We start from the raw sequence: 27,200 nt of genomic DNA on the forward strand, positions 1-27,200 counted from the left end.
AGATCTTTATACACTACACATACATGTATGTAGTTGCATTAGAAACATCTGAAAATAATACCTACGAACAAAGGTGAGCGATGATTTCTAATTCAAATTCATTCTGAATGTACAAGAGGCATTGACGACATGCTGCCTTTTAAAAGTAGAATGTGTACATATATACATTGTAGGCCATACTTGTAGAACTAGATAAAAATACCTCAAATGCTCGGTGATGTTAAAAACAGTAGCTGACATAAAAAAAAAAATAAATAAAATCCACCACCCTTTCCTTTGACAGTAAACCTGTATAATTCTTCTAGATTCAACCATGTGCAGACAAACAAACAAACAAACAGTGCAAAGACAAAATGTCTCAAAAGAGTATTACTACTTAGCAGATTTAAGATACTTTAAATATGGCAAATCTGCCACTGATGAGTATCTTGAATTGAGTACTCTTTGAACAATAAATGAACACACATTTGTACATTACATTATGTTAAAGAATAAAAATACAGTTGTACAGTAGTGTTTGGAAGACTACATTGATGTACAGTGCACATGTCTCAACACTAAGGCAGCTAGCTGAAATTCTCAGAAGCTGAAAAGCCAGGGAGACTGGTGCCCACTGAGCAGACTTATGGAATGAAATTCCCAACACCTGTTGCTATGACAATGGCTTCCTGCCATGTGCAGGGCCATCGCCATGGTAACCAGAAGTAGATGTGGCTGGATGCTTGCAGCCTGCTCTCTCTCAGTGCTCTGGGTTCGTTTGACCTGAAAGCCTTGTTTGCATTGGAGAGCAGGGTAACTAATAGGGCAAGACTGATTGGATGACATGTTTATTGGCATTCAAACCAATTTGTAAACTGTCCAAATATTAAGGGTGAAAGGGCTGTATTTGTTGAGACGTGACTCGAAAGTCCAAATGCATTATTGATGGTAGCTGTCCTGGGGCATACAGAATGTATGACCAGCCACACAAAAGATGTTGCATTTTACATGTAAGTGAGATTTACAAATGTACATGTAAATACTGAGCATAGATTGTACATGTCTGGATGTGAGCTGTCCTGAAAGAGAAAGACAGAGAGAGAGAGGAGGGGGGGGGGGGAAGTGAAATATAATTTCCTTTCAAAACCACCATGAAATAATTGTTATGACTTGATTGACATCGAGTTGGTTTCAATGCTGCTTGGCGTCTTTTTCAAGCATACAAACATATACCTGTATCTGTACTGCAATCAAGCAATAGATACAAGTACACAGATCTGATCATAATCATACAATATCGTCATTCTGTGCAATAGAAATTTTAAGGGTGCTTCAATTTGGAGTGTCCTTCTTTTGATATGGATGATATACACTGTATACGAGGTACTTGTAGGTCTGTACATATAGGATATGATATGATATTAATATTCTGAAGATCAATTCAGACAATGAATGGTTATGGAAGTTTTCCAAACAATGTTATCAAGAGATGACAGGAGATACGTGTACAATGTTGTTCCACTCCTGAGAGGACAGTATGTATGCTCATACCAAATCACAGTTGTCCACAAAAAAAAAGAAAAAAAAAAGCTGTTTGCGTTCTGTAGTTGAAAAAGTGCGAAAATACATAATAGGTTGATATTTCATGCAAGATGTCAAGCCAGCTGACTTATGCTGTACTTTTCTCATAATAATAAAGATTATCACATTTTAAACAACAACAACTACTACAAGTAGTGTTCAGTGTGCAAGTGGTAGTTCAGCAGGTGATGAATTTGACTTGACTTTAATTAGCAGAGTGCACTACAATGTAGGTCGGGAAGGGTGAATATTTAATGACATCATCCATGCAGTGTGTGGGTGGACCCCACTCACCTGGCTTTCTTTTGTGTGTGCATGCGTGTACAATTTCTGTGTTTGTGTGTACTGTATTTATCCTATTTCATGGAAGTACACTGTACGTACTCTGAATGAGAAAAAAGCAATTAGATTTTTAATCTAATTGCAGGCATTGATTCAAGATGCAAATATAATTGAACATAGGAACATGTAAAGATTTAATATGATCACAATAAATATTGTTTAGGCCTACAATGTACTGGAATTCTGAGGGTACATGTATATTGTCTGTAAATCTTTGATATTATATCTAAATCTCTTTTACTGCACAATATTTCTTAAAAATGTCAGATTTATACAGTGAAAGTGTATGTTCGAAATTTTATCTGGATGCAAGAGTGCTTGTACAGCTGTAAACACAATTTCACCGAAGAGATGATCAACAGCAATTACATACAAATTAAGAAGATCAGTGTCCCGATATCGCCAATAGGACCTGCAGTCCTGCAAAAGAAAGGAAGTAGAATTCAACTGACTGATTTGTATGTTTATGGTTTCTGGGTGGAGTTGTCGCATGCAGGATGATATCATTCGGCCGAGAACAATAAAAGAAGGTCCAGTCTCGCCTAATGATTCACCGCAAACACGCCTTTCTCGGTGACATTGAATTCCTCAGTGCACGCTAATCAATGGTGTTGTGAATCCGCTTCGTGCAAATGACCATTGTTCCCCCCTCCCTGTCCGCCATTGTCAGACCAGAGCAAGCAGGGGGGTTATGAGAATGGCTTTGTTTCCACCCAAGCGTGCCAGCTGGGGGCTCTTTTATGATCACTGGCTTTCCAGCGATCGATAGGCATGGCAGCCACGCTCCTTTGTGACCCACAATTTCTGTTGTGCACGCATCAATGTGACTAAGGGAATTACAATCTCCTCGAAATGCTTTGATCAAGTAATGTAGTCACCTGTGAGATAAAAGCAGGGGTCTATTGACAGCCACTGCTCTTGTCTGCAGTGACTTGTCTGCAGAAGCCCAATTTTTGTATTACAAGGAGATTTGGGTTGATCCACAGAAACAAGCTGGTTCCTTTCCACAGCAGTGAATGAGATGGCTGGCATTTAAAAAAGGGGATTATGTAATCACAATACAATTGTAGTTAAACCCCTTCATGGGAATTGTGGGTAGACTGTCAACACAACAAATAGACCTATATAAATTTGCCTTTTTTTTTTCTTGATTAAGAGTTAGTGGGTATACATACACTGTAGCTTCTGTACATAATAGTCTGCCACTACAGTGGTTATTTTTTACTCCGGATAGTACATGATGTACAGTAGCTTACATGAAATTACTGATGGCACATTGCATAGTCAGTTGTTGTAATCATTTGACTAATGAAAGCATAAACTTTAGTCTGTTTGTTTACAATTTTTCTGCAGCCTTTTCTTCATGCGACAACTTCAGGAATTCATATGACAGAAGAGTTGTTGATTTAAAAATGAAGAATAAATTTACAAATATTTTGTGATTAACTTACAAAAACTCAAAGAGCAGAGAAAGGTGTGACTGCCACAAACAATGTTATACATGCACATGAATGCAATCAACATAATTGCCTTGATACTGCATACACAGTTTATTTCATAGAATTTCATTATGAGTAACTGCTGAAGCAATCTGCAAAGTCAGCAAATTCTCATGAAAATATTGCTTCCTATATATATGACATGCATGTGCTGTATATTGTAATCCAAAGTAGGAAATTATTTTATACAAACTGTAACTATTCCCTTGAAAAAGGATGATATGTGTAACAGTACTGTACTTAGTACATATTTAGTGAACAATGTATGTTTATTTCTCATTCCTGCGCTGGTTATAATGATGTACACTTGTAAATTAAAAGGACAAGTTCACCTTCATAAACATAAGAAATGAGAGAATGCAGCAATATTAGTAGAACACATCAGTAAAAGTTTGAGGAAAATTGGACAATCGATGCAAAAGTTATGAATGTTAAAAATTTTTGTGTTGGAACCGCTGGATGAGGAGACTACTACAGCTTGTGAGCATATGCGTACAAGAGTATAAAGAAAATGTGAAGAAAATTCAACATATTTTCACTTTTTTTCGCATAATAAAAGAGCACTTGACTTGCCTCTATCTAAAGGCAGGGGGAATAATATTATCCGTAACATACTGTAAAACATGATATATTCGCGGCACGAAATTTTCGCGAATTGGAGCCGACGGCCTTTTCGCGGCAAGAAATTTTCGCGAATTGCCACTTGCGTTCAATGCATATAATGTAGATAAGAAATTTCGCGTGCATTTTAATTTCGCGAATCTGGCGCTCGCGAAATTCGCGAAATTAAAATGCACGCGAACATTTCTCGTTTAACAGTATGTCGGTAACGAGTCAAGGGAATGTGCACTTTTTTCAAAAGATGAAATTTTGTGAAATTCTCTAAAAATTATATTTTTCCTTATATATTGTTGTACGCATGTGACATCTAAGTTATTCATACGTTGCAGTAGTCTTCTCATCCAGCGGTTACTGCCACAAAACTTCAAAAATTCATAACTTTTGAACGGATTCTCCGATTTTCCTCAAACTTTCAATGATGTGTTCTACTAATATTGCTGCATTCTCTCAATCCTTATGTTTATGAAGGTGAACTTGTCCTTTAACCTGTCGAAGAGTAGTCCTGAGCATTGTTGGGCTGAGGTGAATGGGAAATGCAAGTTACAGGGTAATCAGTCTGTCTTCAATGGGTTAATCATGAAATATACAACAAATGTACACTGTACATTGTTATGTGTAAATAACATGAAGTTTCACCTTTGGGCCTGGGGACTTTAGATGCTCATTCACAGTCAGTCACAGTCACTCATACTGTAAGTGTTGGACAAAGCAGATTTCAAGTAATGACTGTTGAGTTAGACTTGTTTCCTTTTTAGGTTTTATTCTTTCTTTCTTTTTTTGTCTAATGAAAAAAAGTGGGGGCCAAAAGTGAAATTCCTTTGTATGGAGGCAAAGAAGTGCCCCCACCTCCCATTCCGTTAAGAAAGTATAGATATACTTCAAGAAAAAAAGTGGGGCCCAAAAGTGATATTCCTTTGTATGGAGGCAAAGAAGTGCCCCCCCCCCATTCCGTTATAGTAAAGAAAGTATAGTATAGATATACTTCAAGAAAAAAAGTGGGGGCCAAAAGTGATATTCCTTTGTACAGAGGCAAAAAAGTGCCCCCCATTCCGATATGAATAATAGTAAAGAAAGTATAGTATAGATATAGTAAAAAAGTATAGTATACATATCGTAAAAAAGTAACTTTCTTTTCTCTCGACAGCTGGATGCAGTATTTACAATGAACCTCTGAAGAAGGAAACCCTCTTGGCACTGTTGAAGCGCTATGCCAGGGACAAAAAAGTGGACATGTTTGGGAGAGCCCTCTCCGGGCTTCTGGACACACCCACAGAGCGGAAGCTCTTTGAAGACATCAGGTAAGTGATGATTGTGTGTGTGTGTGTGTGTGTGTGTGTGTGTGTGTGTGTGTGTGTGCATCATTCTTCAAAGATTGGGGGGGGGGGGGATATTAGTTGTACTCATAACAGCCAATAGCTGTTACATTGTACATTGCATCCTTTTTTCTTTGTCATTCCGATATTAATGGAAATTGTCCCATCTCCTTTAGTCTCCATGGGTCCATTGCTCTACTTCCTTTAATGATTTCTTCTAAATCTTTAAAGAAAATATAAATATTTCTGATAAACAACCTCTCTTCAGACTGTTTTTCTTTTTTTTTTGGGGGGGGGGATTGTCTCTGCAACCTCAGCTTTCTTATACAATTTGTAGCTTTATTTTCAGTATTTCAAATTTAATCGAATGTCCAGGGGTTTAAAAGGGTCGTAAAACTTAAAAGGGACGGAGGGGAATAGAGAGAGAGAGAGAGAGAGAGGGAGAGAGAGCATGAACTACCTTCTCCATGCATTCAACAAATGTATCTAGATGATAGGTCCATGAGACGAGAAGTATAAAATATTAAGATTATTGATCCACAAGGTAGTAACAAAGTAAAATATGAAAGATGAAATGAAAATGTGATAGTTCCATGATGGAGGTATATTCAGTCTTTGTGTTTAAGGGAAAGGTAGATGTACAGTAAAACAATTAAATCACTTCTCAGTGATAAAGCTCACCGAAAAATTTCATTTCTCGCTCGCTCCCTCACAAATGTACAAATCAACTGCTTTCTGTAGTATCCGTGTAGACATGCCCTTCAGTACAGGGATGACATCATTTTTTACTTTGCACTGGTCTCATTCATTTTGTCAGGATATTTGTGCCGCCGAAGCACCGTGACAGGTTTGACTTTTTGGTGACGAAAGATGAACCAGCAACAGGAAAGAGGTACATGCAGTATAAATATGATGTCTTGCATGCTTTTGCTTTAATATTACTGTATGTTGCTGTTACAAATGTTCCTTGAATTGCAACGTCTGTTATGATTTCACATGCATTTGTTTACAGTATAAAATTATGTAATTACAAGTAAAATTGATGCTTGATAGTGTGTTCCATGGGTGCTGCAATGATTTGTGAATAGGATGATAGTGTTGATACAGCTTGTTCCTACTAATATAATGGTGTAGTTACATAGGTATAATTTGTATATATTTGTAAAATGGTTGGTTTTAGTTTACAGTTGATGCTTTGAGTGAAATTTCTTTGTTAGTTGTGTCACTTTCTGATCTGTTTATATGATGTATTTAATTATGTGCTAATCATGATTGAAGAACTTGTACAAGTTGGCAAACATACAACTGTAGGTCGAAGAACGAAGATTACACTTTTGCAGACTTCTCCCATGGCAGTGTGAAACTGAGCACGGCATGCCAGGCAGTAGTATTTGTGACCATACAGCTGCAGCATGGGGGGGGGGGGGGGAGAATCGTGAGTTCAATTTTGTAAAACTATCAGGTCAGACATTGGTCAATCTTATGGTACCACATTACAATATGTATGTTTATGACCATTGGCAAGTGATGCTCTTTAATAATAGGTTATGAATGTATTTTTTGCTAATTTTGTTTACATGTGATTTTCCATCTGCAGTCTGTCTGTTGCATACTTGTATGGATGTGAGAGTTGAATGGGAAATACATCTCAGTATGCCCTGATTTTGTACTGTAGACAATCAGATAATGTACAACAGAAAGTTATTTCTAATTTCTGACTGTTGCTGCCATCTTGAAACTTTACAGGATTGTCACCATCAACCGAGCAGGTGGATCATTTGGTTTTGTTCTTGCTGGAGAAAACCCTGTCATTATTGAGACCATAGATAAAGGTGGGTGAGAAACTAACCCCTGTGGGACTAGAGGTACAATACTGTAGGATTGATCCAAACATTATGAAGTAAAGGCATATCTAAATTTCCATGGAAAATCAAATAGCTGTGTAGACTTTAACAGATTACCTTTTGTCATTTTTTTTTTTTATATTAGGATTAATCGGTTGTAGCAAGCCTCACCGTGTTAAGTGTAAAAAAAAAAAAAGATTTAGTTGATGATTTTCCCCACAGTTCTTCTAATGGAATTTGATACCAGGAATATCATTCCATATCTATAGTTTCATGCAATTTTCATGTGGTAAAATTGTCAGCATTGCCACAAGTAAATTATTGTAATCTAATCAGTTGTGTACATCTCATTAGAAAAACTGTGTTGTTTGATGACCCCTAATCACCCATATTGAAGTCTATCTGACATCATTGACAGTTTTATACTAGCCATGTCTTTTACCAGGACAACCCCCCCCCCCCCATGCAGCCAGTCAGATTTATACTACCCATGAAACATTGACTTGACAAAAATTGCTTTGAAAATGAATGGCTACCCATAGGTGGTGCCGCAGAGAGAGCCGGCCTGAGGACGGGTGATCGCATCCTGCGACTCAACGGCCTGAACGTGAAGAAGAAGTCACATGACGAGCTGGTGGAACTCCTAAAGGGGAGTGGCTCCACCCCGACGCTGGTGGTGGAGACCGGTCCTGTGGTAGCATCCTCTGGTGAGTGTTACACATGATTAACAGGAAAACAAGACAAAAACAAAACAAAACAAAATAAAACAAAACAATGGGAGTGATGACAGGGATCTGTCATGTTGCTGGAATTGCCATTCAGTGTTTATGCAACCCCGTGTCAGTATGGGCATTGCATCATTTTTGTGGCATGTACAATTGTACATTTTAGCAGAACATTTGGTTCCTCCCCTCCCCCCCCCAAAAAAAAAAACAAACAAACAAACAAACAAAACACCCCCAAAAAGCAAAGGCAAAACAAAACAAAATGGCAGGAAAAGGAATGGTAAGAAATGGAGGATATGAAAAGAAAAGAATAGATGGAAGAAAAGAAATAGAAGAATAGGAGAGAATGAATGTTTAAGAGAGAGAGAGAAAAAAAGAAAAACATTTGCAGTAAATTGCACTGATGGAAGAATTCAGATGTTGCTCTTTAACCCCCCCCCCCCCCACCCCCTTTAACAACTGTCACCAGCTAAACAAAGGGCATTCCTTTACCTTGAAGTTTCAAGATGATGGCTCAGTTCTTGTACAGCTGTACAAATTTTGCTTCTCACTTTTGGCAAGGAAAAAAGATCGCTATACTAATTATTTCCAAGTGACAAGTATACACTCATATCTCAGTAGCAAATTGGATAGCGGCCTCCTGTTATTTTGATAGCAAAGTTATGGCAAAATAGGGTGTAATTAGGTTAGAGGCAACAGCTGTTTAGAGAAAACACAGTCTGAAAGCCACCCCTTTTTCTTCGTAGAGCACCTCGACATAAACTATTAAGCATTCAGGTTATCAATATTGAGAATTTCTAGCCAGAACTCCAGTGCCTTGGGCTGTAGCCTACAGGGACGTGCTACTCTAAAGCTGTGCTGTCTATCATTATGCTAATTGTATGTCGGCTTCATATTTGATAATGGCTCTATCATCATCGCAATTTTTGCAGTTGAGTGGTTGTGAGAATTTAGGAATGGACAGCCACAGATCAACCAACGAGCACATGTATACACATGTGAAATGTATTTTTTGTGATAAACTAAAATCATTAAGGTGAGACTGTCAAGATTATTCTAAATGCTTGATCGCAATTACTTTTCCAATACTTTACTGTATACATGCGGTGTTACTGTATACACAGGGCTTGACAAGGGCTTTAGTGATGGCCCAGTCCACTAAAAATTTATGTAGGTCCACCAAATTTCCAGAAAGGTTGTTCTTTAATGGCTTGTTGTGCAACTAAGATTCAGAACAGATTGTTTTCTTTTCTTTTATTCTAGGCTTTGACATTTCTTTTTCGCACCACCAGAATTTCGTATATAAAAACTTTAGTGACCCGAACAGGCCACAAGAGAAAAGGATTAATGTTGAGCTCTGGTGTAGGTGATGAATTTCATTTTCACAGTGTTTTTATTAGTGCAAATATCAAGTTGACCAATTTTGAGAAATATTCAAGCTTCCAAGGAGGGGAAAGTGCTAACTTTTTCTCTCGAAAGAGGGTAATACTTCTCTCACCTTCTGTCAAAGTGATCCTCAATCGCAAATTTTACAATGTGCAAAATTGCTTTACTAGTCCCAGTTTTTGAGATGTTGAATACAAAAGTGCAAACTAGTGAACATATATGGCAAATGCAGTACATGTATATATTTCCTTTCATGTAAGGATGAGATGAAGATAAATATATACTACAGAACTTCTAAAGAACCGATGTGCTATCACTCTATTTCAGTATTCTGATAGACAAAGCAAAACATTAAATTTTTTTTGTTTGTTTATGTTTTTAGCAATAAACATTGAAATTCACTTTCATTTAAAATCTCATTCTACCCCTCTGTATTTGCTCCCAAAACCAACTACATTGTAACACCTTCCATCGTGATTTAAAAGTCCTCTGGGGAACAGTATGTGCTTTTGCTTTATAAGTGTGCCATTTGATTCCAGGAGTGTAGAATAGCCTGTGGTGTCTGAATTGTCATAGATTTCGCCTACAAGTGTGCATCATTTATTTTATGGAGGTCTTTTACATTGCTATACTGCACACCAGCGATTCATATCTGTAGCTATGTACATCACTGACACATGTCACATGAATACGATAAATAGATTAATCAGCATCCATATCAAAACACATCTTGCACCTCATGGTTAGCATGGTGGCAATTATGTGAATGTAACATCTATTCATAAGCAGCATAGTAATGGCATTTTCGTTTCGTTTCTTAGTCCACTGATATTGCATATTGCATGAAGCAGAATCAATTAACATTTCTGCAGATTGCGAGGCACCATGCAGTCGCTAATGAAATCACTCAATTTCCAAATTGCTTCTGCATTATCATATGTTCATGATGTGAAACAGATGGTATGTATGTTATGGCGAAGCTGGTAGCTTAATACATTTGAGGATAATTTGATGTGCTTATACCAGCCCCACTGCATTCCAATTTGCTGCAGGCACATCTGTGGCAAGCGCAAGCGTGGTGTCGAGCGCGGCGAGCACCACGCTGCAGAGTGACGTCACGTCCGTGGCGGGGTGGTGGTCGGAGTCCGGAACGAGTCGGGCGACGACGACGGCCTACGATGGGGAGAGTGTGGCGGGTCTAAAATCTCTTGGGAAAATGGACCTGTACTCTCTCGGACGAACCTTCAAGGAAATGGTAGGATGATCTACATGTGCATGATGAAAATGATACGCAGAATCAAACCTTACATCAACAGTAATCCTCTTGGGCAAAATTAAGGACATTGACCTACTTTCTATACAGCTGTATTATGTGAAATGTACCTATACTCACACACAGCAATAAATGTTTTATTATTCATACTGAATGTTTAGGTTCTGATTATTTGTGATGAAGCAATTGTACTTTCCTATATGAATTGTATCTCATGTAAACCATGAAGCTATATTCCTATAAAAAAAAACATGAGGTCATCTTTTTCTAAGAGAGGATTTTTTACTCAATGATGTAAATGGGCAAAAGTGTGACTATTTTAGCAAAGGATATGCCTCATTGTACTAGCATACAAAACATGATAGTTGAATAGGACAGACTTTACAATCAAGTTAGAGAGAATGTATGACTGTTAAAGTGTTTACTTATTTGTGTGTGTGCGTAGCAGACAGGTTGACATCAGGTGGCATCATGTCGCAATCATTTTATAAAACAAATACTGCACATAGTGCAACGATAGTTCAATGGGAGATAGAGGGAATTATCTGGTGCTTCGTTCAACTGTTAGAGATTCGGAGAAGCACTTGCCATGTGTGTGTCCCATTATCAGCACAGTTATCTTGCCTTTGAGAATGATTTCTTCCTCATGCGTTCTCTGACTTCTCCATCAGATGGAACACCATCTTACGTCTGAGGAGAGAAAGGTTATCAAGAAGTGTCTCCGTGACTACCATCACACCAGGTGAGTGCAGACGATATTCTGTGGTATGTAGTCCCATCTCCTTGTGTTAAAAAGGCAAAAGGGTGAGAATTTTAGCAAAGGATATGCCAAACTGTTAAACACAAGCATACAAAACATGAAAGTTGAATAGGACAGAGCATACAATCAAGTTAGAGAGAACTTATGACTGTTCATTCATTTTTTTTTTTGTGTGTGTGTAGAAAAAAAAAATAGGATGAAACATTTTTGTCACCACTATTAAAATTGGACATCTTTCTTGTTTTTGTTGTTCATATTTGCTTCCTGTTTTGTTTAAATTGTCACCATGTAGAGATTGTGTAATTTCATCATGATTACATCTTATTTCAAATTATTCCAGGATTTATAGAAAATCACACCAGCTTTGTACATGGTTATCATCACTTGTATTGAGTCTAGAGATTCATACATTGAACAGCCTCAGGAAATGAAAGTTTTTGTGCTTGCAGCTTTTGAATCCTGTAGCATTGTACAGCAAGCATAACTGTACTAGTGCTTTAAAAAAAAAATCTTTTGAAGTTCATGAGTTGTCATGTTTTCTCAGAAGTAGACTGGAGATATTTTTATGCTTGTGATTTGGCTAGATCCTGTCAAAATTTTGTGCCTTTTATGAACTTCAAGATGGTTGTCATTGTTGTGAATCAAAGTCATCCTTTGTCATTAACATCATCCTTTGTTCTTTCCTGTAAGGAATTTGGATGCTCTCATTGTTGAAATCTTCCCAATCCTTGACACCAACGCCAAGCGAACCATTTGGCCATACATCATCCACATCCTGCCTGACGACCAGCAGGAGCGCTGCAAGAAGAAGGTCATCTATCTCATCGACAGACACGCCGCAGGTAGAGATGTTGATTGTTTGGTGGGATGAGAATTATGTGGATGGTTGAAATGGCAATGATCATGTTGATATGGGCATGGGCAGTGATGATGATGATGAAGATGAAAGTGATGATGATGATGATGATGGTGATAGTGATGATGATGATGATTGTGATAGTGACAACGATGATGCTGATGGTAGTGCTGATAATGATAAAAGTGATGATGATGATAATGGTGATGATGATGATGATGATAGTGATGATGTTGATGATAGTGATGGTGATGATGATGATAATGATAATGGTGATGATGATGATGATGATGATAGTGATGATGTTGATGATAGCGATGGTGATGATGATGATAGTGATAATGAGAAGGATGATGTTAATGATGATGATAATAGTGTTGATGCTGTTGGTGATTTAATATTGATGGTATCAGTGATGGTGATAATTCATGATGATTCGCTTTATTGAGGAAGCTGATGTCATTGTTATGATCATAGTGGAATCAGTGCTTCTGTGTGCAGCTCACTAGATCGTTTATTAAGCATGATGTATATTGTAAATGATATGTGACCCGTTTGTTCACAGATGCTGTTTACAAGCCCAAGAATAGCCTGCTCCACCCCGATGAGGAGACATCACGCCGGGCCAGGTCCCGCAACCACAACCGTGCCGCCAGCTACGACATCACGCCTTCCTACGGCGACGTCGTCTTTGGCGCTCCCGGGGAGTTTGAGCCAGGTGAGCTGTGATGAAGTGTGCATTCATATGATATTATGTGTGTATGTACAGTGTATGTGTGTTTGTGACAGTGCGCATTTTCTTTATAGTGTGTAGTGTGTGCATTTAGTTCCCACTGTTGCTCACCCTGCGCCATGAAGAAAAACATGACGGCCAGCTAACAGCCATACCATTAGGTACCGTGAGAGAAAGGCACATAGAATAGAACATAGATAGATACTTGCTAAAATAGATATTGGGTCAATGGCCTTGAAATTGATTACACACAAAACACACAATCATACATGATTGATGCTGTAGAGTTGAATCGCTTGCCATTGTGTCCTTAATGCTGATAAACTGAGCATCCGTGCATCGAGTTTTGTTTTAGTGACTCAGTGTGGATGCGTGCATACAAAACTGAATTGAAAACAGAACACTGCATTGCACTTCAGTTTGTGTCGTCCAAGTGGTTTGTGAAAGTTACAGTCACAGGCATTTTGCCTCGATGATAATAGTCATTAGAGCTAGCTGTTTATTTCTTAGTACTACACACCCTGGTTTGTTTAGCAAGTAGAAATTTCGCTTTTGTTGAATTGTGAAACCTTCTTTGTACTAAAATATACCAAGCCACTGAGCTCAGCAGGTTCATGAAAACTGCCTTGATATGCAGTGGAAAAAAAGCCTAGATGCAAAACAACTTCAAGTTAGCAGACTTTCTTATATTCAGCTTTGAGAATAAAAGGGCTCAGGAAAAAAAAAAGAAAAGAAAAGAACCCACCAAAGAAATAAGTGACATTGCGGAAACGAGCACCTTGACAATGTGAATATGTTTTTTAGTTATACTTTAGATCTGATTGCCTGGAATTAGAGAATGTCTTCATGTGTTATGAACAGCAGATATTATAAATATGACTTAATCATATACCTATATATAACTATAGACCAGTTTTGAATTAAATATACTAGCTTCTGTAAGATTGAACATAGGAGAGAAATATGTTGGCATGGTGCTACGGAACTCTATGAAAATCATAGTTATGAATAAATGCTACCATGAGAAAATCAGGGAGAGACATTAATTTAAGTTGCCTTTTTTTGTACTTTTATAAATACAATAATTTCAGTGGGGCAATATAAGTTTATTGTCATTCATTACAAGGTGTACAGTAAATGTTCTGTTTGTTCTATGTGGTGCATACAATGTGTACGTATACTGTACATGTACGATATTTACATTAGTATTCTGATTATGTAACAATTTGAGCTGTATGATAAACGTAATGTTCATGCTTCATGTAGGTTAGTACGAATCACTGTATGTATTTACAAGTAATGAGTTGCAAGACTGAACATTCTCAGTGCTTCGTGTTGACCAGACGTAATTTGCTACACAGTTAATTATTCCACCTCCCATTGTACAGTAGACACCATGTAACATCTCAATGCATGCGCATGACCTTTTGTAGACTTCAGCACCTCACAGTTGCGTGCACGATGTTGGCTTGTTGTGCTTCCTGGTTTGACCCTCTTATTTTGCTGCTTTCTTTTTCTATTTGTCTTCTTTCTTCTTTGTTTTTCTCTTTCTCCTATCCAACTTTGTTTTCTGTGATTCTGCTGTTTTGCATGCGTGTCCATCTTGGCTTGCTTCGGAATCAAATTTTGAAAAACCCACCCCAAAACAAAACAAAATAAACCCACCCCCACCAAACTCGCTCCATCCCGTCCCATTCCGAATACCCCAAACTAGGAGAGGCAGCGTACATGTTTCAGCAGGAGCGACGGCGGAGGATGCGTCGGCACCGCTCCCTGGGCAACCTTGATTGTGAGTATCCCTCCTGAAGTTTTTGGGCAAGATAGTAAAGGTTTATAAGTTATTGTTTTTCACCCTAACTATTATTTGTCCTTTTTTTATTTCATTATTGCATTAGAGAGTCTGCTTGCACCGCTGTCTATATCATTATCATGACTCTTTTTTTTTTTGGCCTCCATATCCTGACAGTGATTTTAATGACAAAGTCAGTCACAAAGATTTGATTCTTCTAAATTCATTTGCCAAGTTGAATAACAACATCAACATTAACACCACCTCCACCACCACCAATAACAACAACCACAACAATGACAGCAACAAAAGTATTGCCATCAGGAATGCAAATTACCTGCCTCAAGGCAGTGAAAAAGGATGATACAATTTTGATCGATCCACAGGTGAATTGATATTGCTGCATACCCAGCATGTTGTTAACTTTAAAATGGGTATCCATGACATGAAACATTTTTCATGCATTCAAGTCTTCATTCAAGTCTTCTATTTTTTTCTTCCAAAGTCATACTGACGGGTGCAATCATGTCAACCAAGTTCAACCTAGTGAAGGTTTAATCAGCATGATATCCAAGATAATGGAGTCAAGCAAACTAAGTGCAATGTGTACACTCCACAAGATAAAACTTTAGATTTTTTTTTTTTTTTTTTTTTTTTTCACAGAATGTGACATCTAATCATTGAGCTGGTAGTTCTCAGACTCATATGGAATTTTGCTGAGTTAAGGTTGACATTTTTGCATAGATGAGAAAAAAAAGTCTAACAGGCCAGTGAGAGTAGATGAAGCTTTTGTCATCCCTATCATTTCCTTAAAGCATTAACATTTTTTGATTTAGACAAAGTTAGGTAAAGTGGAATGTTGATATTCATAACTAAAATCCATTTTTCCTTTTGCATACCCCTGCTTTATAAAAATTGTTTAAAGTTGTGTACGAAGATACCAACAATTTCAGCATAAACTGTTACAGATTTCATACCAGTAGGCTTAGAATAAATCATAGTATCTGTATAATACAAGTTTCCATGCATACCAGCATTGCATGTTTCCCCCACCCCTGTACTGGATTTCTGAACTACAGCTAAATATGACCGTTTTTGGAAGGCTTTTGTAAGATGACTGCGTCATAATTTGTATTCACACGATGTTCAAGAACTTAAACATAATCTTGAAGTTTCAATCTTCGATGGTAAGCTTGTAGTTTAGTCCTGTGTTGACAGACTTGAAGGTTAGCGATCGTAAAGATGAGTTGCTGATTAGGACCACAAGTCATCAGAAGATTGACGCTCTATCCAAGAGCCACAGGGAGTCCCTACTCGTTGATTTGTGTCATGTGGACACAATAATCAACAAACTTGTAGGTTAGGGTGACCTCTCTGTGAAACCTATTACCCCTCAGCTTTTGGGTTGACCTCCAGTGCCTGTTGTACACTACAGTATCATTGCACATTATTGGGTTTATCCCAAGTGCTACATGTATGTACATGTATTTCTTTGTGTCCTATGGTTTAATCATCGAGTGGAATCTCGCTCAAAGACTCAATCTTTTAGATTTAAGGTGTTGTATGGACGCACATTGTAGTTTAAACCTCCAAGCTGATCATCAAAGCTTGAAACTTTGAAGATTACAATAATGTGAACGCAACTATAATTTAACAAATGTGCAATCTACTTGATGGAAATGCAATCTCTCTGATTAGATTCCGGAGAACCAAAGTTGATCAGCAAACGCTACACAGATGGATCTTATCCACCTGCTATGGTCAGCTCAGGTACGAACAATATTCTTGGCATTCTAACCACTTTACAAAAATGACAGAATGTCAAATGTCAGTACATAATTTTTAACAAAATCATCATACTAATTATGCATTACCTTGTGTGCTGATACCATGAAGAAAAAGAAGAAATAGAAGCATAAGCACTAATATCATCTGTTCATCATTACTGGTATTTAATTCATGCCCTGTTGTTCTGTGGAAGTACAGCCATTGAAGAGAAAAGTTGCTATTTAGACCTTGCCAATGTTGTATTCATAACACAATCAGTGAATGGCCTACTTAATAAAGTGTATTGAAGTGATACAGTTGGTAACATCATGCTTGATAACTCTGTTTGAGAGTCAGATTAAATTAGTAATATTGACCTCTGAGACCTGCACTGTTTTGATAAGTACGTCCCCAAATCACAACCACGAATCCTTTACTAACACGTTTTCTTTGACATTTTCTCCTTTCTTTCATAATATCTCTGTGAGTACCTTGCAGTGTCGATGTTGAATACGCACTTCCAAAAACCCTTATGCCCTTATGTCTCCTCCAAATAGAGTCTTTTCTTATGATAATCGATTGTTTTTTGCATGATTATCACTAATTCCCTTGCTGTCTGCAGTTTTTATAACCTTTGGTTAAATTTTCACACAACTTATCACTGAAAATCACAATGTCAGCAACTCGTGTCACTGTCGGTGATTTCTGTTTTTTTTTTGTTTTTTTTTAAACCATCACATGGTTATTGCTGTTACCCCTTTTTAAAATGGGGAGAAAAAATTATACCTCTTATGTACAAAAGTAACTGCTCTGTTTTGTTGCATTCGTAGACAAAGCCTATAATGCCATGCTTATACGTCTTTTAGACGAGCATTCTCTGTTTTTCAGTGGTTGTAAATCAAATTTATTATGCAAAGAGAGTATGTTATTCCATCATATCGTATGAGACAGGACCTTCTTTTCTTCTTTTATTCTTGTTCATTGTTTAGCTTGGACAGCACCAGTTGTTTATATCCTTCCAGGTACTAACAATGCATGCTAAAATTGACTTACATTTGTAATTCTCATTTTAGAATACACAGGTTCTTGGTTTGTTTTTATTTTTTCCTTTATTGTCATCAATCATCATTGTTAAAACTACATGTATTAGCAATCAGGGATTGTTTGCTCATTTGTTTGTTTGTTTGTTTGTTTGTTTGTTTTTTCTGTATCCATTTCATGTCCATATTCCAAACACTTGTAGTCATGTCACATACATTTATTTGTGCCTGATGCAGCCAAATCCATTACATTTATGCACAGATAGTAACTTTTTCTCTCTTTTTTTTTTCAGTCAGTCTAATGACTTTTCTACCACTTTTAATGCTACCATTCTGTTCGCATTATGGTTTGGAATCTCATGGCATTAAACATGAAACGGGTGAAAGTATCTAGTATGAAAATGCAAAATGAGCAGCAATTTATTTGTGTATGTATTTTCCAAATAATTCCAAATATTTAAAAATTGGTACACTGTGACAGTTGAGGATGAAAAAGAATGAGGTAAACTAAGTAGTGCATGAGTGAAAATAACATGTAACCGTCTACAACAGAGACAGCAGTACTAACAGACAAAATTTAATTCAGTGCAGCTTTCACAATAGTTTATGACTTTTCTTTTGAAATTGGTCCATTGTGCCAGTAGGTGTGCTGGTTTTAAATGTGGCATTGTTTGGAAAAAGTCTGTCAGAGACTGAGCCAGTGTGGTCTTATTCTGTGTCTGATTGACCAGCAGACACCCCTGGGCTCGACAATCAAAGCAATCAAATAAATGATTGCTTCAAATTCCATTGCCTATGACCCGTTTACAGTGTGAGGCTTGGCCTCGGCCTCCTTAATTTCAGTGTAAACGCGTCTGCCTTCCAGACCCTCTGCCCGTACTTCGCCTTTGCCCGGCCTTTGCCCGAACGGCGACTTCGTCGCCACGGAATCCAGTTGGCAAAGGGTCTGAAAACCAGGCTATATCAAATTGCGTTTGTTTACGGGCAGAGCACCACTACGACAAAATATTGAAAGGTTTGAATTGAAAGCGCAGCCGAGCCCGGCAGTGTAAACGGACAAAATTGAGGGGCTCGGCCTCGCAATTGAGGCTGGGCTCGGCTGCGGCTCAGCCCAGCCCCGCGCTGTAAACGGGGTCTATGTTAATGTGCTTCATCCTGCTACTCTGTAGTGTGTTGCGTCATGTGTATTTTGCCCACAACACCTGGCTGCAAATTTTGTTGCTTCAAATTATGCACTGTTTGGATCAGTATAGGAACTTCACAATATGCATATATTTCCGGTGTATCCCACCTATCACAGTGCAAGTGTATACAATCACATTTATCGTGTCCGTTTGTCATTGTTGTTATTTCATGTTTATATTCATCAGAATTTTCATGTGCTAGAAAATATACTAGTACAGTGTGCATCATGGCTTAGTGTTGGCAAGTAACTTGCTGCAGTAACTTTCATCATTGTGAAACTTAATCAAGTGCATTTATAATTCTATCATTTTTAGATGTTGAAATGTGGAGAGTGGCAAGAAATCAAAATTTATAGTCTTGAAAGTTGTGGCTGTGCTTTTCAATTTTGAATATCTTGCATTTGTTTATTCAAAATGTTGCATGAAATTTGAGAAGTTCAGATAGGAAAAGAAAAAAAACCAAACAAACAATATTGCGCAATCTATTAACAACCCCTATCCCCCCTCCCATGCCGCCCCCTCGGCTGCCAGCTTGATCCCTTATTGACCCACAACATCCTGTTTCTGCTTTGCCTTCTCGTTCTAACATGCATCCCAATTGAAATCGGCAGCTGATGAATTCGAAGCACCGCGATTCTCCACACGTGGTTCTGTGGACGGGTCGGTGTACAGCGAGGCAGCGGGCACCTATCCGCGGAGAATGCGGCACCGCAGCCAGCCGGACCTCACCCATGACAGCTACGACACCGATGACGATTCTGACATATTCCCCATTCCAAGAAGAAGGGGTAGAAGATATGGTAAAAAAGAAATATATTACATATCTGCCTATGTAAAACTATGTACAAACTAATCGGTACATTTTTCCAGGCTGCATGAGTGTTAACATGTAGTATGTATGCTAAATTATCATAATGAGCACTTAAAGGCTGCTGTCTACTTTCCATGAGGTAAACTTACAAAGAAAAAATATGTTCTACATGTAGATAAAAGTAATCAAATGAGCTTATTGAAAGACTGAGTCAATGAACTTTGATGACATGTTTCATTGTGTATCGTGAAAGGTGCCTCAAGTCTCCAAGATAAGGTTGATGCACAATTTCACAGTATATATATAGTGCATGAGGCTGAATGCACTATAACAATATAAGCACTGACAAATTCTGAATTTGCCCCGAAGGCCAGTTATATTCAATGAGGCCGCAGGCCGAATTGAATATAATTGCCTGAGGGCAAATTCAGAATTTGGAGGTGCTTGGTACTTGTTATAGTGCAATAAGATGTCATGCACTATGTGTTATATGAAATAGCATACATACCCAGGCAAGATAAATTGAAAAAAATACGAAAGCCTAGATCATTTAAGACTCTACACGTGTCTAGACAATACATGTACCAGTTTCTTTGAACGTGTGTAGACAAAAACCTGAAGATCCAAATTCTACTATCGAGTCTAGGGTCTATAGTATATCTAGATCTAGATCCAACAGTGCAAACAGTACGATAGGTTAGGACTAACGTTAGATCTATGAGCGACAGAGCTAGTTAACACTTGACCCTAGTATAAGTAACGTTATGTCTATGGATCTAACACGTTAGACGCCCTACTCACTGCACTGGGTCCAGGACCAGGAGTAGATGATGTATTGTAGGATTAGGGATCTACTGGATTTAAACACAAGGCTCGTGCCAGGCATTGTAGGCGTTGAATTTCACTTTATGTAGCAAGTCACCATCATTGAAGTCACCATGGCATTGCTGCACATGTGGATGCCGAGAGTGTGTTGTAAATGTCGTTGTAAAAGTTCATAGCGTAGCGTGATCAAAGAGCGTTTAGCGTATACTGACATACGCTGCCCATTTCCACGGCGCACTTCCGCATAGAATGTACGGAGAAAGCGGCACAAACCTTAGGTTGACTTGCTCAATATCCGTCGGATTGATTCCTTTTTCAGAACAGTAGGAGTCCAAAATTCGTAGGGCGTAGTTGATGACAGCCTTTGTTTTCTTTGCGTCCTTATCGCCTAAGATACTGTTTATGTAGATCAGTCTCTGTAAAAGTAGCGAACCTGCTGTTTTCATCTACCGCTGAAGGTCTAGTCCCACATAGATAAGTTGCTGGCATAGCTAGCGAGAATCGAGAATAACGATAATATCGAGCAAAGCATATCGCGGTTGTGGCGCAATCGCGTCGATAAGATGCGGGATTCAAGTACTCGATGATTAAAGTGAGGGAGCAAAATTCGATAGTCACATCGATAGTGGGTTATCGTTTGCAATCGTTATATTTTGCGTGCACTATAACTTTTGCCATGCACTGCCGGCCTGTATCATAAGTATGTATGCTATTTTATATAACAAGTTATTGTGAATACATGTAAGCAAAGAAATGTAATATTAGCAATGTTACACTTGTATTACAAGCCCTCTCAATTTCAACCTTATGTTTTGATATGGCACAGTGTGTCAGATGAGTATCACAAGAGTCCACAACAAAAAAAAAAAATCAAAACATTTTAACCCTAATCACCCTTGAAGCTCATGGCTATTTGCCGTACCCACGACAATACTTTGTACATAATGTCATTTCAGCATTAGAAGATGGTTTAATTACGGAACCACTCTGATGCATTTAGACAAGTGATGATATTTCTGATTATTAATATGTGATTAGAGTCTGTTATGTTTCACTCGTTTCCTGTAGTTTCCGAACGAAATCTTCACAAGATATACTTACCCGTCAATGAAAGAGGTAAAGATGAAGCTTAGAAATATCTGCAGTCAAGATCTGTAGCTTCTCATCTCATATACCATATGCACCATTCGTCTTCTATTGGTTCCTGTGGTATTTCCTTACAGCTTTCTCACTATATTTTACAAAAGCTTTCCAAAATATTTTTTTTAATCTTTTTTTTTTTTAATACACCATATTTCTCTATCATTTACCTGCCTCTCAGGATATGGTCTACAGCGCATTTTCAATTTCTCACAATACCCATTTCTATTTTCTGACTGAGTATTCATGTAATCTGCAACGACTATAACGTTCAACCTTTCATTTCCTCCGCTTCTCTATTTTGGCTTTGTTTTTATTTTTCTGGTCTTTAAGGCCTATATTTGCCTGGAATTGTTGAATATCTTGAACAGAAATGAGTTGCCCTTCAACTGTAGACCATAGATACACCTGTAGCTTGTCTCTTGCAGTAATGCATTTGTGATCATACTTTGAGGAGTTACCAAAGCAGTACACTCTTTCTTAAGCAGCTGATAGACAAATTGCCCTCCATTGACGTAAATAAGCACTGAATTGATGAGTTTTTTTTTTTTTTTTTTCGTTTTTGTAGTAGCCAGAAGCCATGACCAAAGAAATCATGGGCGTACATACAATGTACTTTTAAAATACTGAACAATTCAGTGCTTATTTGTGTCGATGCAGAACGATTTGTCCATGGGTTGCAATAAAAACAACTCAGTGGAAGAATTTCATCAATTTGAACACTCTTCTTACTATGGACTAATTGAAAAAGCTTAAAAAATATTGTTGAATTCTATGGCAATGAGAAGTTTATGTCTCATTCAATTCATTCTTATATTTTGCAATGTAATTGCAAATATAGGTAGCAGAGTGGTCTACAAATGTAAGTTAGACGTTTAAAGACAGGTGTAAAGGTGTCTTTGAAGTTAGATGTAGTTGTCATAGCCACCCACACATCTTTGCAGAAGTGTTTGTAGAAATGCTTACATGTGGCTTCTGCTCAGGATGCTGGATTTTCCTTGAGGGAGTAGTTGTCAATGTGTGTTGTACCTCTCAACTCCATTTTGAATGTCAACCCGGGTCTTAATTTCATCTCTTCTAGCAACATTTGCTATCATTTAGTCTCATATATATATATATATATATCCTGTATATTGTTTCACTGAGATTTATAATCATCTGTGTCTCTATCTGTATTGCATGTTCTGATACGTACTTTGAGTTATGTTTCTTCAACATATTTCCTTCACTTATACAATCTTTATGTCCTGGGTCATGGTAAAATGTTGTCATTTCTGGTCCATTTCATGTGCACCATTCTGTCATTTAGCAGGGCATTCTAGAATGTTTATCATGGAATAGAATACCATAGTTATGGGTAAACTCGGCCTAGCGGTAAACCCCCCCCCCCCCCAGCGCGCACAGTACAACTAGTGATAATGCATGTGCTGGGGGCCGAGTTTACCCATAACTACTGTGTATCATATTATTTCTCACGATAAGTATGTTGAATGGTTCATTTGAAATAGAAATGATTTGATATTTGGAAAATATACAAAAATAATTGAATATTGGTCACAGAAAATTTATGTAAACATGTCTATCAAAACTTAACCTTCTTCTCCCCCCTCCCACCTATAAAACAATTAAAAAAAAAAAGAATGAAAGAAAAAAGAATGGGGATGGGGGGATAGGCAAACAACAATTCAAGGGGTGTTCAGCAATTTTATGTGTGAAGAGCTTTAGTACCACATGATGATAAGAAAAACATCATATATGCATGATACCTGTATGCATGAGTTGAAATCAAGGGACTGCTCATCCATGCTTGCAAGGATAACTAAGAAATATTTTACGAGAAGTTTTAGCTAGCAACCTGAACCATACCACATGTCCAATCATCCTGTGAAACCAATCAACCTCATCATTTCTCAATTGTGCTATTCCTTCATGATGATGATGCTTGCTTACTATACTATATATATATATATATATATATTTCTGGCATTCGTATATATTTTTTGAAAGATCCTATATCTGTATCATTACTTTATCAGACTTTTATGTACCTGGGTAGGTTTTGGGTTGTTACATATAGTGACAAAGCTTGAGCACTATTGATTAAACAGGTTTACAGAGCTGTATGTTAGTATGAGCACTGCACTGCATAACGTATACATGTACTTTCACATGTTTTGTGTTTTCAAAAACACAAAATGTATCTCGTCTGTGCTCAGAATGTAGATGTATGGCTGAACCTGTGTGCGTTTACCTCTATATCATTATAGATCTTGTCTGCAAAGGTTACAAAAATGTACACATTAGAACCAGGGTTTTTTTTTTGTTCACTTCATTCATCAGGATATAATTCTTTAACTCTCATCCACAATGTTTGTGAATAAGATTGTATGCTCAGTGTCATCATGGGATAATTGTATGCATTTGTTTCATGTTAGTTATTTATTTATTTTTTTAAATGAGCAAATGATGTGCTGTGCATATCCCTCCCTGCATCTGAATCCATCAGCGCTTGAAGTATAAGTTCAAATTAACAGAAATACCTAGCAGCTAAAAATGCCACTGGCTAAAATCTCCTCTCCCTCATACACCTCTAACTCTCCCCTCCCTTTCCCTTCCACTCCCCCCCCCCCCACCTTCCCCCCACTTTGCATGGCAGATTTTGAAGAGGCTGAAGACTTTCTGCCTGATGAGCGCTTGTTCTACAGCCGGGCCTCGGCCCCGCGCTACGTGCCCCAGGGCCGCGCGGGCCGGTACGGCAGCTTCCACTCCCTCCCTGCTGGCCGCAGACGATCACGCCTGTCGGATTCTTTTTTAGTGAATACGGGGGGTTTTGAGCACGGGGAAATGGGTTCTTACGTGAGGAACCCCATGGCAGGTATGTACTAACATATTATATGTCTATGTCTGACATAGACCATTAAAGATAACTGACTGATTAACAGCTACTGTAGTAACAATCTTTTGTACAAGCTCCTGTCATGATAGAGTGACTGTCTTCTAACCCTCCACAATTAAATTATCAGTTCATAATTACAGTTTGTTGAGGTCAAATTTTTCCTTCAGTTAATGGATAGAAAATGATGGCACCCCTTTGTGAAACTTTTCAGATTTCAACGAACCCCCCTCATGTTTGAAAAAGGCAATAACCAAAACAAACTTCAGTAAATTGTGGCATTGTAGAGGTAATTCCTTACACTAATTCTGAATTGCGCATATATGGAGTCCACAAATGTGAAACTAGTCAAATCATTTTGTATGAACATAAATTTGTAGATATTTGTTTCATTCACATGGACAGCATTTGTCAGAACTACATGTGAATACTGTGTTACAAGCTGCCTAACAAACTATAAGCACTGGTTAATCGTGCTTGAATTGAGCATACCAGTGAAATCATAAGGTGTTATGTTTCTATCAAGACTAGAGGTTGATTCATTAAAATTTGAATAGATATTGAATGTTGGATCAGAACCTAATACATGTTCATTCACTAATTTAAGTAATTTAATGTGTGTTAGATTATAGGCTCTGTTTCAGTAAATTGAAATGAATAATGCTTGTTTATGGCTGTTTCACACAACAACAAAAAGCTCGCAGAGTTACTGCACGTTGTAACAAAGGTGAGTTGCAAGTCCTGTGTCACACTCGCGACCAATGCATGAATGTTGTTACATTGATAACTGCCTAATGCATGACAATGTGAATAGATGTTACTGTGTGCACACATTTTGATGTCGTATCAGATCCACAACGGTTGCAGCACAAGCGTGTGTTCCTATGATCACAAATGTGTTCGCCTCATGATGCTAAAGTGACACATGACCAGAATTTTTCATGCATGCATACCACCGTGACATCCCGCTACCCATACACCATGTAGATGTTTATGCATCATCCCTTATAAAACTGCTTTGTAATTCACAAGATTTCTGTTCGTGTTCCCATTGCTCCCAGATCAGTATATTTGATATGAATGTTGAAAGTACTCTCTCTGTTACGTAAACCAACTATAAAAGGTAAAGTTGGAAGTAAGAGTGGACTTGGATTTTCCGCAGTCGATATGTGGTTGGGAGGGCAGGGGAGAAAGAGATGAATACCGTTGCTGGAGTGACAAAACCTTGTATCTCAAAATGGGATTGCCTTACTTTTCACATGCTCTAGTGGCTTCATTTGATGGATAAAAGACATCTAGGATTTGGAAAATACTGTACATTACTCAACTGATTATTTAACATTCTGTCCAAAAAAGTGATTTTTACCAAAATTTGAGATACAAAGTCTTGTCATGCCAGAGACAATATTGAAATTGTATTATGGAGATCTCATTTAGAGGAGGATGCATGTGTGATTGTCTCGTTTAGTTGTCGCTGACTTAGTGTCAGATGAGGAGAGTGCTACGATGCCCCCCAGCAACCGCCAACCCCGATCGAGATCAGTGCCAAGACCCCCCAGGTCCCAGCGAGAAAGAAGCGCCCCCAGCGACAGCGCAAACAACCACAATTCACGACACAGCGGCACGACCGGTGGTCGCCGCGGCGAGGCCCACATGGTGGCGTCCAGCGCCTCGCCCAACTTCTACTTCTCCACGCCCGGGGAGCAGCAGTTCCGGCAGAGCGTGTCGGACAGCAGCGGAGGCAGTCCTCCGCCCCGGCAGAGGGAGAGGAGGCGAGAATCGAGTTCCAGGAGACAGTCATCCCAAGCCCACAACTCCTACAATCTGGAGTCACATGTAAGACTCTTAAATTCAAGATTATGATAACATAATGTACTAGTAGTTCAATCACCTTTATATAGATACAGATACAGAGTGATGCAGGAACACATATTCTTCATTTGTCTTCCAACCAAAATGATTATTGACATCGAGATGAAAATAGCAACAGGCAAATAATAGCATAAATACATGTACTTCAGGCAATGTACATTGAAAAAAAAAAGTCTTTTAGTCACTACATACATGTTTATGTAATTCACGTCATATTCATTTATAAGGAGAAAATCATAGTAAGAATTACTTGAGTACTAACCAGCAGAAGTTATTCAAGAAAACCTCATGTTTAAAAAAAAATTGACACAATTTCACAGAGCAAAAACCATACAGAGTGTGATGATGCAGTGTGTGCATTGTGTCATCATTGAGTCACAGACACATAGAAAAGAGTGAGAAATCACATTTACTCAATTCAAACTTTATTTTCAGTTTTCATTAGAACATTCCCGATATAATCCTATTTTCTTTGCTCAGTTTTCATTAGAACATGGTAACATACATTTTATAACTGGGCTGAGCATCCAGAAATTAAACAAAGCTGCCTTCAGTGATTAATGTTGAAGCACAGATTCAAGATGATATCGGCAACTTCAACTCAATGTGTGATCTTCAGTCCAATCTCTCTGTCCCTTCCTCAGGCCTCCCCTGGCTCCAGCACCGGCCTCAACCACTCCGCCAGCCCGCCCCTCTCGGACAAGAGCATCCAGGAGCGGGTGGAGGATCTGATCCGCAACAGCCACCAGTCCCCGCCCAAGACCCAGGCCCGCCCCCTCCCTCCCCCCGTCATCCCCCTGCCCACGGAGGAGCACAACGGTTCGCTGGAGTCAACCATGATCAATGGTGATGAGGCGGGTAAGAACTTCAGCAGGCATCCATGCACCTTCATCCTTTCACTTTTGTTTCATGTTTGTGCTCTATGATGCACAATATATTTTCTGTCAGGCCCACCTGAAAGAAAGGT

The 27,200-nt window shown here is 38.3% G+C and overlaps 1 protein-coding gene across 1 annotated transcript in view; it reads left to right on the top strand.

Moving 5' to 3' along the window:
- Positions 1–27,200, top strand: part of LOC140231858 (delphilin-like) — a 48,711-nt gene that overhangs the window by 2,374 nt on the left and 19,137 nt on the right. Inside the window, 15 exon segments of the mRNA XM_072312009.1 lie at positions 5,167–5,320; positions 6,153–6,227; positions 7,082–7,167; positions 7,722–7,886; positions 10,343–10,545; positions 11,235–11,305; positions 12,014–12,165; positions 12,745–12,897; positions 14,627–14,701; positions 16,400–16,471; positions 19,304–19,492; positions 21,397–21,444; positions 24,125–24,343; positions 25,830–26,197; positions 26,878–27,091. Coding sequence (XP_072168110.1) covers positions 5,167–5,320; positions 6,153–6,227; positions 7,082–7,167; positions 7,722–7,886; positions 10,343–10,545; positions 11,235–11,305; positions 12,014–12,165; positions 12,745–12,897; positions 14,627–14,701; positions 16,400–16,471; positions 19,304–19,492; positions 21,397–21,444; positions 24,125–24,343; positions 25,830–26,197; positions 26,878–27,091 — 2,244 coding nt within the window.

This window comes from Diadema setosum, chromosome 8 (assembly GCF_964275005.1).
Source record: "Diadema setosum chromosome 8, eeDiaSeto1, whole genome shotgun sequence".
In the NCBI taxonomy this organism is placed as follows: domain Eukaryota; kingdom Metazoa; phylum Echinodermata; class Echinoidea; order Diadematoida; family Diadematidae; genus Diadema; species Diadema setosum.